The sequence below is a fragment of the Acromyrmex echinatior genome, chromosome 4, assembly GCF_024713525.1.
Source record: "Acromyrmex echinatior isolate Ae372 chromosome 4, ASM2471352v2, whole genome shotgun sequence".
In the NCBI taxonomy this organism is placed as follows: domain Eukaryota; kingdom Metazoa; phylum Arthropoda; class Insecta; order Hymenoptera; family Formicidae; genus Acromyrmex; species Acromyrmex echinatior.
In genome coordinates, this window is record NC_141855.1 from 16,093,577 (window position 1) to 16,109,752 (window position 16,176).

The 16,176-nt window shown below is 32.2% G+C and overlaps 2 protein-coding genes and 1 long non-coding RNA gene across 5 annotated transcripts; 1 reads left to right on the plus strand and 2 right to left on the minus strand.

The window, feature by feature from the left end:
- Window position 1: 1 nt before the first annotated feature.
- LOC105145511 (growth hormone-inducible transmembrane protein) lies at window positions 2–5,344 on the minus strand. The gene is made up of 5 exons (XM_011055093.2): window positions 5,204–5,344; window positions 4,785–5,038; window positions 4,493–4,604; window positions 1,923–2,540; window positions 2–240 (listed from the first exon to the last, which is right to left on the minus strand). Exons 2-5 carry the CDS (start codon window positions 4,984–4,986, stop codon window positions 156–158), a joined length of 1,017 nt encoding a protein of 338 aa, XP_011053395.1. The 5' UTR covers window positions 4,987–5,038; window positions 5,204–5,344; the 3' UTR covers window positions 2–155.
- On the plus strand, window positions 5,339–6,463 carry LOC147910039 (uncharacterized). Its single transcript, XR_015544724.1, has 2 exons — window positions 5,339–5,465; window positions 5,621–6,463. It is a non-coding gene; the product is annotated as an uncharacterized LOC147910039 (long non-coding RNA).
- A 231-nt stretch (window positions 6,464–6,694) lies between these two features.
- On the minus strand, window positions 6,695–15,840 carry LOC105145512 (uncharacterized). Of its 3 annotated transcripts, none has more exons than XM_011055096.2 (10): window positions 14,741–15,840; window positions 13,919–14,124; window positions 12,676–12,785; window positions 11,419–11,514; window positions 11,122–11,287; window positions 10,127–10,784; window positions 9,567–9,954; window positions 9,007–9,321; window positions 8,488–8,904; window positions 6,695–8,045 (listed from the first exon to the last, which is right to left on the minus strand). In XM_011055096.2, the coding sequence occupies exons 2-10, from the start codon at window positions 13,958–13,960 to the stop codon at window positions 7,559–7,561; spliced, it is 2,679 nt and encodes an 892-aa protein (XP_011053398.2). In that variant the 5' UTR covers window positions 13,961–14,124; window positions 14,741–15,840; the 3' UTR covers window positions 6,695–7,558. The 3 variants fall into 3 exon arrangements, with proteins under 3 accessions (XP_011053398.2, XP_011053397.2, XP_087261209.1); XM_011055095.2 differs by having other exon boundaries at window positions 10,127–10,826; XM_087405083.1 differs by having other exon boundaries at window positions 10,127–10,826; window positions 14,656–15,840.
- Between the last annotated feature and the right edge of the window lie 336 nt (window positions 15,841–16,176).

The following is a 16,176-nucleotide window of genomic DNA, read 5'->3' on the forward strand; positions in this document are numbered from 1 at the left end:
GTATGGTAATGAACTATTTATTTATCTTAATTTAAAACTGTACAATTTATTCTTATTAAAAGGAATATTACTAAATTGAAATTATGTGTGTAACATATAATTTATGAGTTACTTTGATCCTAATATTACTTCATTAGTTATTGTACTCTATTCTTTTATTTACGTCTATTACCACCACCAGCCAGTATAGTCAGAACTCGCACGAAGATGTTCAATGTATCCAGATAAATTGAGATTGCACTGTAAAAATACAAATATTAATTCTATATTGAGACAATTCTTAGGTAATATAAAAAAAATTATTTTATGATTATGTATTCATATTTCATATCACTTAAGTAGCTCTAAAAATTTTAAGGGGTAATTTCTCACATTAAATCAAGAAAACTTCATATATGTCCAAAAAGGGAAAAGTTCAAAGACGCAAATTAAATTGAAGAAAAAATGTCGTTTTGTAAAAATTTCAAAATCTATTTGGGTTATTTTGATGAAACTTTTAATTATGCACAAAGTTTCATCAAAATCATCTAAGTAGTTTTCAAAATAAATAAAAAAAAAATGCACGAAATTTTTCCTCCAACTTTGACAGCTTATATCTTAAAACTAAACAGTTTCGGACATATGATCATATGAAGTTTTTGTTTTGATCTCTCTCTAATGTGAAGAATCATTCCTTAAAATTTTTTAGAGTATTTAACTATCACTTTATGTATATAATTTTATAATTATTATATAAAAAGAAACTGACAAGGACCAGGTAACGGTGTCGGGGATTTTAATGTGTTTTTTACAGGCTGTTCTTGAGCGAAACAAAAACGATACGTATCCGACTGTTTCAGTCATTGGCCCATGGTTTTAAAGAAATCAATTTTTTAAATAATTATTGTAATAATTTGAAAAAACTGTACTGTACTGTATAGGAAAATATCAGTATCTTTATAAATTTCATTTTAATCTAATGTTATTTATTTTAATTACTTTTTGATTATAATGAAATTTCATAAAATTACAAATTAATATTATAAATAATTAAACACTTATTTATGAAATATTTATTATTATCATCATTATCGTCGTTGTTATTCACATGAACGCATAAATAAGATTGTAATGAAAACTGTTACAGTTTCTGATGAAATTAGAAATTGGAAATTGTGATTAGAAATAAGTAAATCATATGTTTGTAATCTTCTTTTCATTAATATTAATCGATTTATTAATAATAATAGAAAACTAATTGTGTTTTGTAAACATACATTGTACGGGATGATATAAATCATAAAAAAATGAAAAACATAAATATTTATTGCATTGTGAACATCTTTCGAATAAATTGTTATTGCAGACAAAATAACTTTTTCTAATATCTGGAGGAAAGCAGATTTAATTAACATTATGGAAATAACTTCTTTCAAAAATCAATTTTGATGAGAACTAAGCATATTTTATCATCAGTGCAAAAACTGGAGACGACAATTGATGATGAATTATCGAATAGTTTTTAATGACATCCTCTCACGTCGACAGTTCTTTGCACAAATTAGTTTTCTATTATTATAACACAATTATTATTATAAAGAAATTGATTTATAAAGATATTGATATTTTCTTATACAGTACGTTTTTCAAATTATAATAAATATTTAAAAAATCAATTTCTTCGAAACTATGGGCCAATGACTAAAACGGCTGAATATATATCGTTTTTTTTTTCGCTTAACAGCCTGTAAAAAATGTATCAAACACCTGGTGTTCCCCTTGTGATTTTAATATTTAAAAAAAGAAATATTGTAAAATATTCATTCACAAACATTACAATTTCTTTACAACACATTATTAAATTTTTCAATGAGATGAGAAAAATCAACATTTTATTTAACAACAATCTTTCTTATTCAGGACTATTTTTTCTGATTACTTACTTATTTATTGGATCATACGGCCTATTATGAATGTTGTACATCGGATAAGTTTCCGCTTGTTTGATGATTTTTTGCGTGTCATAGAGCAGGAATCCAGAAAATAGCAGGAGACCGCCATAAAGAGCTACAGAATACAGTCCTGATCCAAGAGCAGTCGTAGGTGGAAGGAACATAGAACCAAGCGAGCTGGCAAATACTACGCCTAAACCAATAGCAAGCGGACCGCCCATTGCCAAAAACTTATCGCTGGGCGCGCAAACAGCAATCGCTGATAAACCACCGACTATCCCAGCGGTGTACCAAGCAGCTCGGATAACTAATGGTCCACCCAAAAGAGTCATTGGTGCTACAACAGCGCCCAAGATTCCAGTATGTACTAGCCAAGCCATATGTTTGCTATTGAATCCTTCCTTATATGGAAGCCCTTGTACAATCATGCCACTGCCAATCATTGCAGCCAATGATACACCTATAGCGACCCATCCCTGACGCATTATCATGTTCATTACAACGGGAGAACGCAGGCACATAGCCGCAGACGCTGCGCTGGCCGCAATGGATGCACCAAAGTACGTGTAAGTGGACTTCACTCTGTCTTTAACGTATTGCGGCCATAATCTGTATGGAAAAAAATAATTTTAAGTTTATTTTATCTTGCCAAGTTGAATTCAATTAGTAGAATAAAAAAGACCCCCGCACGTTTCTTGTGGATTTTGGTTCTCGGTCAAATCTTCTCATATTTTGGGAAATTATAGTTCCAAGTGTCCTGATTAAAAATGTCAATGGGCGCGATCTCCTTAAATTAACAATTAAAATTAACATTTTCGAGATATAATTGTTCAAACTTGATTAATTCTATTATTTCGGATATTGGGCGATATAAACAATCTTGATCCCACATGATCCTACAGCTTGAAAAAAATACCTAGATGAACTTTATAACATGCGAAATAAGGCATAATCGCATTTCGCTTCGCGATCTCAATTGTGAATGATAATACTACGAATGATAATAAGTAAAATAATGATAAGTATTATCATTAATAGAGCCCGGATTTTTTCCAATGACCATTGTACCGATTCGAGTCAACAGTAACACGTTCCATATAATTCTTCCCTCTGTTATTCAACTTGGGTAATATTAAAAGTCGGAAAATGTATGCACATTAACTTTATATGACATTATTCATTGTCTATTTTTAGCCACAATTGAGATTGCAAAGCGAAATGCAACTATGACAGCCTTATTTCGCATGTTATAAAGTTCATCTCAGTTCAGATATTTTTTTCAAGTCTGTAGAATCATGTGGGACCAAGATTGTTTATATCATCTAATATCCAAAATAGAAATTAATTAAGTTTGAATAGTTATACCTCGGAACCTGTTAATTTTAGGAGATCGCGCCCATTGATACTTTTAATCAGGATATCTGGAACTACAATTTCCCAAAATATGAGAAGATTTGACCAAGAATTAAAATCCATAAGAAATGTGCAGAGTCCTTTATGATGTAAATAAAAACTACATCATAAAGAAAAAGAGAGAAAGAAGGAGAAAGAAAAAAATCTCGCCATCGAGCGCCGTGATATGCGGAGTCAGGGGGAAATAACATGCTGTTTTCATATTGACAATAAACTTTGAGCTACAAATATTATAGTAATAAAATTCTATGTATATATATTTGGAAATTATATCAAAACGATTAAGAACTTTTATAGCAAATTCAGTCACTTGTATTACACTAAATTAATGCACTAAAAACATTATATTATACGTGAAATTAGTTAAATATAAAAGCATATAAATATTTACAATTAAATACCCAAATATATTGTCATGTTATTTAATAGAATACAGGGTGAATATTAATGCATGTACCTTTTATTATGGGAAATGAATTATCGATTGCAGCTATGATCATCTAAACTATTCAAAATGATGTAGTGATAAATGGCTATCGCTTAGATCGCACATATCGCATGCTGAAATAGCACAGATGATCATTACAAACTCAAAAAGAATTCACTTTTTAAATTCTTTCTTTGAATTTAAACAAAATCTTTCAAATAAGCTGAAAAGAAGTATAGTCACTTCTCATGGTAACAGAATACAGAGATACATTAACATTCACTCTGTATATGTATTATTTCATTATCAAAGTTGATTAAATTACGCCGCTTTAGATACTGTATATAAAGCAGCCCTTAAAGTTCATTCTACAATTACATAATCATAGTTGTAAATGATTGTATATACACAATTATAAGAATTGATCAATTACTCGAATATGAAGAGACTATTCTTAGAATGGTCTTAATATGCATTAATTCAATGTAGTGATTAGTGCAAATGACCAAATTCACTATTATTCACTATTATGGGTTTTCTATAATATCTCATTATCTAACTAAGCTTTAAATCTTAAAAAATTGACCAATCATAATCTTCTCACATTCGACTGTGACCGATTAATGTCTTATATAATTTAAAACTTAAAATTTAGATAATAACTTATTGTAGAAATTTTACAGATTAGAAAAAAACTATTAGAAAAAAACAAGTTGCTTACTGTGCATGATCTATGGCACCCGTTTGTGAAGAAAGACCTAATCCATAATAACAAAGAGTACCTAATCCCATCAGTGCTCCTCCAGCGATTGCTGCTTTACCAACGTTAAATGCTACAAAATAACAATAGATATCAGTCTCACAAAACAGAACTATATAAATGTAGCTAATATAATCTTAAGGAGCTAATACATTCTCAAGGATTTCTTTCAAGTTTCGCCGATACTATGTACATCATATACATGGCAATCAATTATCACCTGATAAAAATCTAATAAAAATATTCATCTTACCTGTTTCACCAGCCGGGGCTGTCGCTTGCTCCACCACAGTGGCTCTCCTCCTCGCGGTTCTCGTATAAGAGCTACGTCCATCGCTGAATAATCTCGCGATCTGACCCTTAGAAAATTTCGGCGTCGTCGGAACGACCGGGGTTCGGACGAGTGACGCCAAACCTGGCGAAACCCCAGCCCGACAGATCTTCGCTACCAACATCCCGTTCCTTTAATTCTCGCTTCTTCGCGTTTCCTGCGGTTTCCTGACAGTTCTGCACAGACAAAACAGAAGCACGTTATTTACTACGTCATATATACCGTACACGTTGTCATCATGACGTTGAATTCCCGTTTACATGGAAATGTTTCACGATAAAATTTTGAAGGTTCCAAGGGGTCGCGTTGTTACGAAGAAAATAATTTCACAATTTACTCACATGACGCAATAATGATGCGATTGTTTCACGATGCACGCTGGATCAGAGCAGTCGAATGGCGCATGTGAGAATGTGCGAGAAATCGAGAATCACACGGTCAGATGTGTGAGAACCTGAGAACACGTGTAAGCGCAAGCGCGATCGGAAACTGAGAATGCGCAGTGCGCTTGCAGGCGCGATTTCTCGAAATTGGAAATTTCTGGAATGTTTCTCAATTGTAATACATTGTAATGAATCATAATAATAGAATCAATAAATATGGGTAATTATATTATATATATACAGTTTAGCTATACGGTTTAAAAATCGATAAAATTATAACGCGTTTTTGTCTGAAATGAACGAACCTACAGAAAAAAAACGTTGCTCTGTCTTGCGAATCGAGAGATTAATCGTAGAATTTTTTTTTTGTAAAAGACCACCGGATGATGAAATTTGCCATTGAGGTTATGATAATCTGAATCATATCATACGTATAATGCAGTGAACTGCGCATGCGGTAGAGTCACGTGTGCATGCTCTGTGGAGAGCGTTCTGTTTCATTATACGATGAATACTTTATCTGTGTTCACTAAATTAAAAAAAAAATATTTAAAAAGGCACATCATGCGAATTATGTATGAAATGGAATGCATCTTAATATATGTATGTATATGCACTTTTTTGTATTAAATCTTCGTCAATCTTTGTCTTATTGGCTAGATCTTGTACATAGGATGCAGTAACGCTTGTATGTACTGCATTGTATGTGCTATAAAACAAAACAAAAATAGAAACGATATATTTTTAAATTGAATTAAATTTATGATAATTATAATACAAATTTTTATTAAATTTGGATAATTAATAAGTAATTATCCTAATTTTATGACATTTTAATTTTTGACAAAGTTAAAATTGACTATTTGAGAAAAATTGCAATCTTTCATTAACAAAAAATTTTTGTAAAATTTATCCGTATTTGAATAGTGTAATATTACTTGTATATTTAGATACTATTGCAAATATTGAGTTCATCTTATTTTTACAAGTGGAAAAGTATTATTAATGCACTAGTGGCCTTTTAATTTTCTACCATTATAGATGATATTTCATTGGTGTTGTACATAATATTTATATAGATATTATATATATTTTTAACTATAAATAAGATAAAATATACATTTCATAAATAAAAGAAAATTCATATTTTGAAAAGAAAATAAATGTAGAAGGATGTAACTATAATAAAATAAATTTTAAACTTGTTTACTAATTATTATATGTCCTATGTATCATAAAATATCATTAATTAATAAAAAAAATTATTTTTACGAGATATACCTTCAGCAATTTAACGTTGTTTAAATGGTGTAGGTATTACTATAGATTTAAGCGCATTTAATTATTCAACAAACGAAACTTTACACGCTTGTTATCAGAAGGCACTAGAACTATCTTAGAATATTTTTGTAATTTAAATAGTGGGTATAGATTCAATGATACAAAAGGTTTATAATCAGCGATAAAATTAAATGCACTTTATTGTCGTTTCTCAAACATACTATTTGAGAACAAAGTAAAACTCAGCTGCTAGGTAGATATAGATATAGATGTATTTTACAAATTTAATGCATTCGAGAACGCGCAACGCCGTCGTCGCTCGAATGCATTAAGCTAAGGGCTTAATTCTATCTCGAGGTACAGCGAAAGAGGGTTCGTCAATGCGTGCGGATGATGGAGTGCATTATGTCGCGATGGAATGATAACGTGCGTGAGCGAATGAGGCTACGCATGCCGGTCGCGAATTAACTAAAGCGCTTCAAATCGTTGTATCCCTAACTCTCCCAACGAATCTTAACTGCTAATAAGTACGGGCCTAGGTGGTTTTGTCTCTGATCAATCGTCTTTTCTTCTTTATTTGATTTATCTTGAAAAATTGTTCTTATGGAAAGAGCTAAAATTTCTATATATGATTGTAAATACGTTGCTTTTATTGCTTTTGCATTGGTCACTTATTCGTTGTCGCGTTTTTGGATTTGGATAGTTTTAATGTCTACAATGGATAATCTTTATTCAATTATTTGAAAAAAGTCTATTTTATTATATACCAAAAGAAAAAGAAATACGAAGGAAAGAATGGTTAATCAGAAACACTCCTCGTGCGATACAACTGTGAATGATGTATAACGATAAATTGCGCGTTGTGAGCGCGGAAGAGCACCGTAATATTATAGAATTACTTCTCTTAAGTCTTCCGAATTTTAATATTTTCGACAACATAATATCCGTGATATGTGCCGTTTGAATCTTATTCATTTTAAATGAAATAATTCTGAAATCTCAAATTATAACTTGACGTTTTTTAAAATTGAGTTACACGTTCACGCAGTCCGCCTTGCTAGCGGAAGTCGAACCGGCTGAAGAAGACGAAGCGACGGAATGTCTCCTGAGATAACCGGCAAATAATTGCCGCGCCTGATTAAGTACACGGATCACATTGTGACGGCGAACCATCTTGTCGAAATGCATCGCCATCTCGTTATAATCCATTTGATTGCGCATAACAAAATCCCGATGTTGCAGCAGAAGAGTGATGCACAGGAACATTAAAAAGGGATTGCCGCCACCGAATTCGTGTGGCGGCGGCAACGAGTTTTCGCCGAGTTGGTCCTCGCTTGTTCCCGCAGGTATAAGATTAGTCAGCTCTGTCACTTCTTCGCATTGCTCTTGTACAGATTGTTGTTGTTGTTGTTGCTGTTGCTGTAGCTGCTGCTGCTGCTGCTGTTTTGTTGGACTTTCTGGTATAGGTGGGTTCTGATGCCAACTTTCGGTTCCTTCGCTATCTGACGCCGACTCAGATCTGAAAGATAAACGAAGCGTTTCAATAAAAATAATGTAGAAAACACATTTTCTTATAATTAGGTACTGATTTCTTTGAAATTTTAAAGATGAATCTTTACATATTTATGGAGAGATATGAATTATTCTGTATAGTTACAATAATAGGATTTTATCATGTATTTATTACTTCAGTGAAATATAAAAGAGATACATATAAATATAAAATGAATAAAGATATTTTCCATCGATACTTTGAAAGCATCACATTAAAAAAAGTAAAGAAGATAGATAACATTTATTTAGAAAATAAAATCTCAAAGAGATTTTTAATTTAGAAATTTTTCTCCGAACAATTAAACTTTTAGCAGAAAGTTTGTAAATTCTTATAATTTTGCTCTCATTAAGATTTTTAAATAGATATTATCTATAAATCTTTGTTTGATGAAAACGTGAGCACCTACCTAGTGGTACGTTTGAGCAGCCTAATCGGTGTGACGGATTTCACACCATTCTGATCCTCCAAAATTTCACCGTCGTATTCCAATTCCGCCTGCTCGTCCGGAGTTGTGGGATGATGCTTTTGTTGTAACGTATGTAAAGGATTTTCCCATACAAACACATCCGCCGCTGGACTGCATCTCGCCAATTCTGTCTCTGTCTCACTCTCCGGTAAATCACTTTCTCTTTTTGAAAGCACACAGTCACATTGTAGCTCACTAGGCGGTGAAGGCCCAAATACTTGTCGATCTAACGATTCCAATTCTAGTCTTAATTCTCTAGTCATCGACGTAGTCATCGGGAAAAAATCTGTAGGATCATCTGGCGAGCTCGGTTCATCTCTCAACACTCTGATGACGCCGCTCTCGCTCGAGACACGTCTACGATGATGAAGTGTAATAATTTTGAATCGCTTTAATTTTATGACATATGTGCAAGAATATCTTGAGCTACAAGTATATATTTTCTACGAAAGTAAATACCTGAGTTCAGGTTCGGCGTCGCTGGGCGTGACTTTACTACGATTGAGACTGGTAAAGTTTAAGAACTCATTTAAATTCTTTACCACTCGCGCACATTTCTTTTCACCAGAACTATCATTCTGTTCACTGTTTTTAATCTGTTCTTTATTAGGAATACTCAGTCTTTCTTTCAATTCCAAAAGATTTGCGCGTTTCGATTTAACTGGAAGAGAATCAGTACTTAGGCACTTTTCTGTCGATTCATTATTTCTTCTATTTTTCGTGCTGGTTAAATCATTTTCTGAATCGGAGAAAGCTTCATACGGTGAGTTGGATCTGAAAATAGGCATTTGATTAGAAGGATCAAAATTGCCGTTTATTAAATAAACTTTAATTAACAACGCAAAAAAAAAGAATCGGAAAATGATTAAGTATTATTGTTTGTCTACAAATATTTTTCGTTTATATTTCTATTGTGTATCTCTTTTATTTTGTATCTCTTTTATCTAAATTTTATATTTTATCCAACAAGCAAAGTTTCGAAAACTGATTTTACAAACATAATTATGTAAACAAGAAACCTTTTTGTTTCTCCGTTAACCTCAGTAGATGATTTCAGACTCGGTTCTTCGGTACTGAAGGCCTTTCGCCTCACGCTAGCGGCAATACTGGCTGAGGAACTTTGTCGTCTAATAGCGCAGACTTTAGTATACGCGTTCTCACGAATGTGCTTCACATTCGGACTCGGCGGTGGCGATGCTGGCGGAAAAGGCACCTCGGCAAGACTCAATTCGCCAGTCGGTGGTGACGCTGGTAAAGCTGCCCATAGAACCTCGAGCATTCTAAGTGCGTCGTCCAACGCAAATTCACGTTTCATTTCTAACAATAGCCAACGATAACAAAAGAGTAGATCGTCCGCCTGATGCGACTTCAAATATGCATAAAAATCAGGATCATAATGTTGAAGACCTATAAGGAAATATATCTTAATATCGATATAATGGCATTATCAAGAAGGTATAATGGTATTATAAAGATAGGAATATATAATATTAAAATGAAAATGTAGATTATAGAGCATTGAACAAGATTAAAACTTAGAGAATAAATAAATTGCAAGACATTTTAAATGATTATCTACCTTCTGCGAGATGAGCGAATTTGGTAGTCATGGCGATACCATCGAGCATGAAGTTATCCTTTAATCTTCTCATGAGGGCACAGAGACAGATGTAAGCCTGCGCCTCATCCCGCATCGTAACGAGAAGAGGCGAAGCCAAATCGCTCATACCCTGGCAGTAACTTACACTTGGGTGATTTAAGGCATACGTCGTCAGAATATTAAAGAGACTCGCTGTGTTCTGATTGTCGTCCGAACCACCGTAAAACTTGTGATGCCTGTCCGTTCTGAGGACATCCTTCCTTACCATACCAGTGACGTAGCCAAGATCACCGACGTTCTGTCCCTTTTGCACCAGCACTCGCCATCGCTCGCGCAGATTTTGGTATTCCTGTGCCTTTTTCTTCATGTAATCCATTCGTTCGCGACCCGACATCCCCTCTGGATACACGTTCAAGATATGTTTCCAGACTACCTTGCGTAAACTAGGTTCAATTCCGCCGAAATAAATAACTGCTCTTAATTCCTTGGAGTGCACTACTTGGCCGATCGGATCCAGAAATCGACGAAACTCAGCATCCGTCAAAGGTGGTCTTGGAGGTTGAACATTTTGCTGATGAGATGACTCGTCGCCCAAGTTGCCCAATGCACGTTGCACCATATTCAGTGTCCTTTCCATCTGTGACGAAAGATTAAACGCGAAATTGGATACACCTGATAACTGTAATAATGAAAATATAACGAAATAACATAAAAAAATGATAAAATAATAAAATACAATAAAATATATTTAAAAAATTAAGGAAGATTAATAATTTAAGAAATATGAAAAAAATGAAAACCAATTTAAAAACCAAAATAATTAAAATAGTAATTCTCAAATTAAAAATATGAACTTAAGAGGAATTAATAAATTTTTGTGTTTTGCCTTTTTGACATTTCTCCAGAAGTAGGCGTTTGTAAAACCTTCAATGTTGCCTTACTGCTGATCGTCACTGACGCGACACGGCACTTACCTTATTCATTATGAGACCGGGCAACTTAGGTGTCCTGTAAGGAAACCCGGTCTCCTGCTGACGTGTCAAAACTTCCTGCGCATTTTGCTCCCAGTAGCACTCGCAGTCTCCAGTTTCACCGAAGGGTTTTAGATTCACCTGCAGATAGAGATATGGCTCCGATGCACTGAAAAAATAACATGTTATACTAAAATGCTTATAATGTAGAATAGATTATGTGTTTTATTATTTATTAAATTATTATCTATTAAATTTAATTAATCAATTCACTTGATAAAAATTAATTAATTAAATCACCTAATAAACGCAGCATCCAAGTCCCAGTCTGAGAGTAGGAAGAGATACGTTTCTGACCCATAGTCATCGATCGCTCGATACGAAACGGTGAATTCCCTACGACACGCAAGCAATTTTTATGATATTCGGTTTAATATTTTATGGTATGCTTCGATAAAAATATTTGTTTCGAGTAATTCTTTTGTGATGTTTTATCGTCGTTACGTGATGATTTGACTGATAAAAAAATAGCACATGTACATATATCAATCTAATTATATTATTATAATTCAAAAAAAGAAAAAAAGAATTATATGTTAAAATTAGAATATTATGTATTTCAATACAAATTAATTTATACATTAATGAGAATTATATTTTTTTCGATCTAAAAATCTTAATTTATTTGATAAATATAACGTATAAGGGTATTTAATAATTCTGCCTAATAGAACTCTAAGAATTTTTTCAAAAGTTTTTATCAATTTTTTAGTACTGCATTTTTTTATTAGTAACTATTTTTATCAACATGAGAAAATACGGTATTAAAAAATTCTGAAAAAATTCTGGAAAAATTCTCAGAACTTTATGAGAAAAAAATAAATAATTTTGGTCTCTCGCTATTTTTTTATAAAGTTAATAGTATATTTAAGTAAAAAATTATTGAAGACCAATATTCAGCGATTTTTTGATAATATCTTGTTAACTATTGCAAAATGGTAGAGAACTTTTCGACTCAGCTCTACCTGCCCATGAGCGTTATTGGAAGAATTATCAAACACTCTTACTTGTTATTATATACGTTATATTACACCCTGTATATTATGAGTGCGTTTCCTTTTCATATACTGTAGGCATCAATTTATTCTTGTTGTCTATCAAATATTAAACAAGGACAAATGATGCTTACAAGCGCTAGAAACGCAAAATGGAATGCACCCTAAACTGTTTAAGTGCAGTGTGATCACACTATTTATTGCACGTCAAAAAGTGCCGATAAGCATTTAGCTTTTATTATCGAAATTCTCAAAATTTGATGCAATTTATTAGAAATGAGTAAAAAGGTGTAGTAATTTATTTATTTATTATTATACTTTTTTACTCAATTTTTTACTTTTTTTTTAATCAAGAAAAACGTAAACGCATTTTGACGTCATCGCTTTGTATTTTTTAAAAAAATTTTATCATTTTCGATACTCAAACGATTGCATTCAAACATAATTCGACATTCACATACAAATCATATTAGCAGATTTTATTATTATTAATATAACTTACCCTTTTATGTCAAAAGCCTTTATGAGAATACTTTGCAGTACTTCTATTGATGTTATCTGAGGATCCACGCTAAACTTACGGTATTCCGGTTGATGTCTAGTTTCACATTTCTGAAAAAAAAAGGATTAAAGGATTCCGTCATTATTCGTTATTAATTCCATGTTTAAAGTAGACATTTATAAAAACAGAAAATTGTATATAATCATACATGATATATAATTTTAATTGCATAAAAATTAATTCATTATATCAATAATATTACAACAATCTGTAATTTTATGTAATATAATATTAAAAACATGATATATGTAAGATATTCTAGATTTTGTGTGATAACAATTAACAATAAACTCTTGAGATTATTTTGACATGAATCCCAGTATTCTAATATTAAAATATCAAGGCTATAATGATTGTTAAACAAGAAATACTTAAAATCAATTCAATTGTTCGACAATCACACATAATATACAGTTCACACATATAGTACATTGCATAATAAAGATGTTATCAATCAATCCCATTCTTTATTTTGATATAATTTTGTATACATCACTTGTAATTATTTCTTTTTTTGCATTTTATTGTATTAATTACTAGTACTAATTAATATGTTGAACATTTCAATAGTAATCATAGTAGAATAAAAACCGTTGCATATGAACAATGAAATATAATACATACCAAAGTTATTACATGAAAAGTAAATAAATGACATTCATTGCTGCATAATGCAATATGAACCAGACCTGTATTCTGTTACTCATTATGCAGTCGTTATGTATTCATAGCAACAGTTGCACAGTTTTTTCACTATAAAAAAATATCCGTGCCGATGAGCACATAATGAATGCATAACAAGTTACAGAATACAGGGAAGCGCGTATATTTCGAACAATTTGATTTGGTTAGTTTAACATATTTCTTTTTAATATTAGAATTTTCATTTCAAAATGACTTTAGAAATCTGTTTTATTGTCAGGCGAAATCTGGAATACTTACAAGGGGCTTGTCATGACTGTTCAAGCAGAATCAAATCCGTTCTGAACAGTTGTGACAAGTTCTTTGTCAGTATAGTTATTATTGTAATATATTATATATTACAATTATAATTATATTGTATAATTTGTTGTTCCAATTTAAGTTCAGTAATATAAAGTCTGTAGATAAAACTCTTTTATTATTTTATTAGAATAAAAATGTATTGTATGTTAATTGAAAATTTCTAATTGACTATACATACCTTGACTTTAACGCGTACAGCCTCTCTAGGACAACCAAACATATTGTCTGTATTCTATATTGGTCCTTTTTCAAATAAGTATAATATTTCAGGATGAATCTTCAGTTATCACCATCACTTGCATTTTGCCAATTTTTCGTGCATTGACAATTCATATACATCGTCAGATATTTACCACGTACTTGACATCAATAAAACTGAATAAACTAAAAAATTGATAATCCAAGTTTAAAATAGTACAATACTGCAATTAACATATTGATAAGAAAATATTAATTGGTAAGACAATATATATTGATAAGAGAATATTAACAAACCAAAGAATATTTTCTTGTATAATAGTAAGTAGGGCATACTTATAAGCATATTTATAAAGTAATACCATGAAACATTAATAAATTATGAGATATTATCATCAATCATAAATTGTTACAATAAAATATTAATGATAGATATTTAAAACTTTGTTAATCGAGATTGAAAAGCTATATTGACTATCAAAAGCTATATTTTCTCACGATATAAATTACCACAGTATCCTTAGAATACATATAACAAAACTCAAACAAATAATAAACTTAATTTTTTAATACACAGATGTCTCCTTGTTGCCTTTAACACGTATATCAAGTTCTTTGATCATATCTCATTAGTTCAGTTCTCATATCAATATAATTAGCGAGATCATAATTAAAAATCTATATTCTTCGCCTTTATCTAATCATATATCTTCTAACGTTATTTAATTCACTATTCGACGTGATGATACTCTTCAGCCTCGATTAAAAAATATTGCACGATATTCAGATAATGAACAATTACTAGGCTGTGTGTGCGCGCGTACTCCTCAATCCACGGTGTGCGCTCCGAAGTGCAGAAGGCACTTTTCGCTGCAACGAGACATGCTCGCTAAGCTCGCTTTCTAACTCGCCTAATTATACATTCAGTATAGTTATGTATTCCCCGGGAGTCGGTGAGAGCACGCAAAACATCGGGGGGTTCAGGAGCGTTGAGTATCGGCGGGTGTCGACGTCGACAATCAATGTTTTTAACGTGATCGCGACGGCAGTCGCCCTTCAGAGCTGTCGTCGATGGCTAGCTAGAGCTGTTGTCAATGCCCGACGTTGAATGATGTTGTCATCATCGTCGTCGTAATGTCGCGCCGTCGTAACAACTAACGACTTATGATGTCCTCGATGACGAGGTTACAGCCGTTAATTGTCAATTGTGTGCAATCGCATGCTTACTGAACGCACTCGCACTCACTCGCACCGAATCGCACTGGATGTGTTCGATTTTTCAGGCCGCGCCGCGGCCAGTCAGTGGGCAGGGCCGACGCGTCGCGCTTCGTTGCCCCGCTCCACTAATTGTAAGTTCGATCTTCCAAAATATATTTCCGCCTAATTCCGCAGACTGTTGTTCAAAAATTGCTTTCCATTTTTACACAAGTGATACTGAACCTGAAGTTATGCGAATATTTTATACTCGGATAATGACGTCACTCTTAACGCTTAAACTTTGGAGACAAAGGCTGCTATTCTTTTAGGGACTTTTTAATGTTTTTTTATCTTTATTAATTCATTGGAATGTCGAGAAGGATAGAACGACGTTTGTGTCTCCTAAAAGAAAAGCAGAATTTTTTTAAGTTATCATACAAATTTATAAATCTCACACTTTTAATATAAGTTAACGAAACTTAGTAAAAAACACGATCTCGAATTTATGCAGATATTGTAAGTATAAAAAACTCAGTTGAATCGCATTTGTCAGAATGAAAAGGAATGTGAGTTATTTATATTTTGCAAATGAAAATTTTTTGAATTTTAATGTAAATGAAAAATACAATAAACATCAATCTTAAAATTTTGCATAATTTACACTGTGTTTATCCACAATATTGTATTATGAAATAATTAGCCATTTTTTCACGCATTGTGATTGTGAATAGTTTACCGCCTTCTCGATAGATTAACGAATCGTAATACATATCTATGCATGCGGAACAAAATACAGACCCAAAGTTATATGAATGAAGCAATGATAAATTAAATAAAATAACACATAAGTAAATGAAGTAAACAAATATATTTTCATTTAAGGCTGTTATAAAAATCCATAAACAAATTTTCAGCTAGGTATAATTATTAATTTCGGCAAGAAATGAATTGTCTTTTTACTTATTGATATATACTTTCTCAAGCACGCGCAAAGTGGAACACATAAAAAGAATTCAATGCAAAGTTAGCGCCAGTTAACGC

Bases quoted from the DNA above. Each gene is read 5' to 3' on its own strand.
- LOC105145512 (XM_011055095.2), bottom strand. From the start codon at position 13,960: ATGTTTGGTTGTCCTAGAGAGGCTGTACGCGTTAAAGTCAAG. The intron at 10,827-11,121 runs GTAAGTGCCGTG...TCATTATTACAG, and splicing joins CCGGTCTCATAATGAATAAG to TTATCAGGTGTATCCAATTT. The intron at 9,322-9,566 runs GTTTCTTGTTTA...GCCTATTTTCAG, and splicing joins GTTAACGGAGAAACAAAAAG to ATCCAACTCACCGTATGAAG.
- LOC105145511 (XM_011055093.2), bottom strand. From the start codon at position 4,986: ATGTTGGTAGCGAAGATCTGTCGGGCTGGGGTTTCGCCAGGTTTGGCG. The intron at 4,605-4,784 runs GTAAGATGAATA...GTTATTTTGTAG, and splicing joins AGCCCCGGCTGGTGAAACAG to CATTTAACGTTGGTAAAGCA. The intron at 241-1,922 runs GTAAGTAATCAG...GTATTTTTACAG, and splicing joins CCGTATGATCCAATAAATAA to TGCAATCTCAATTTATCTGG.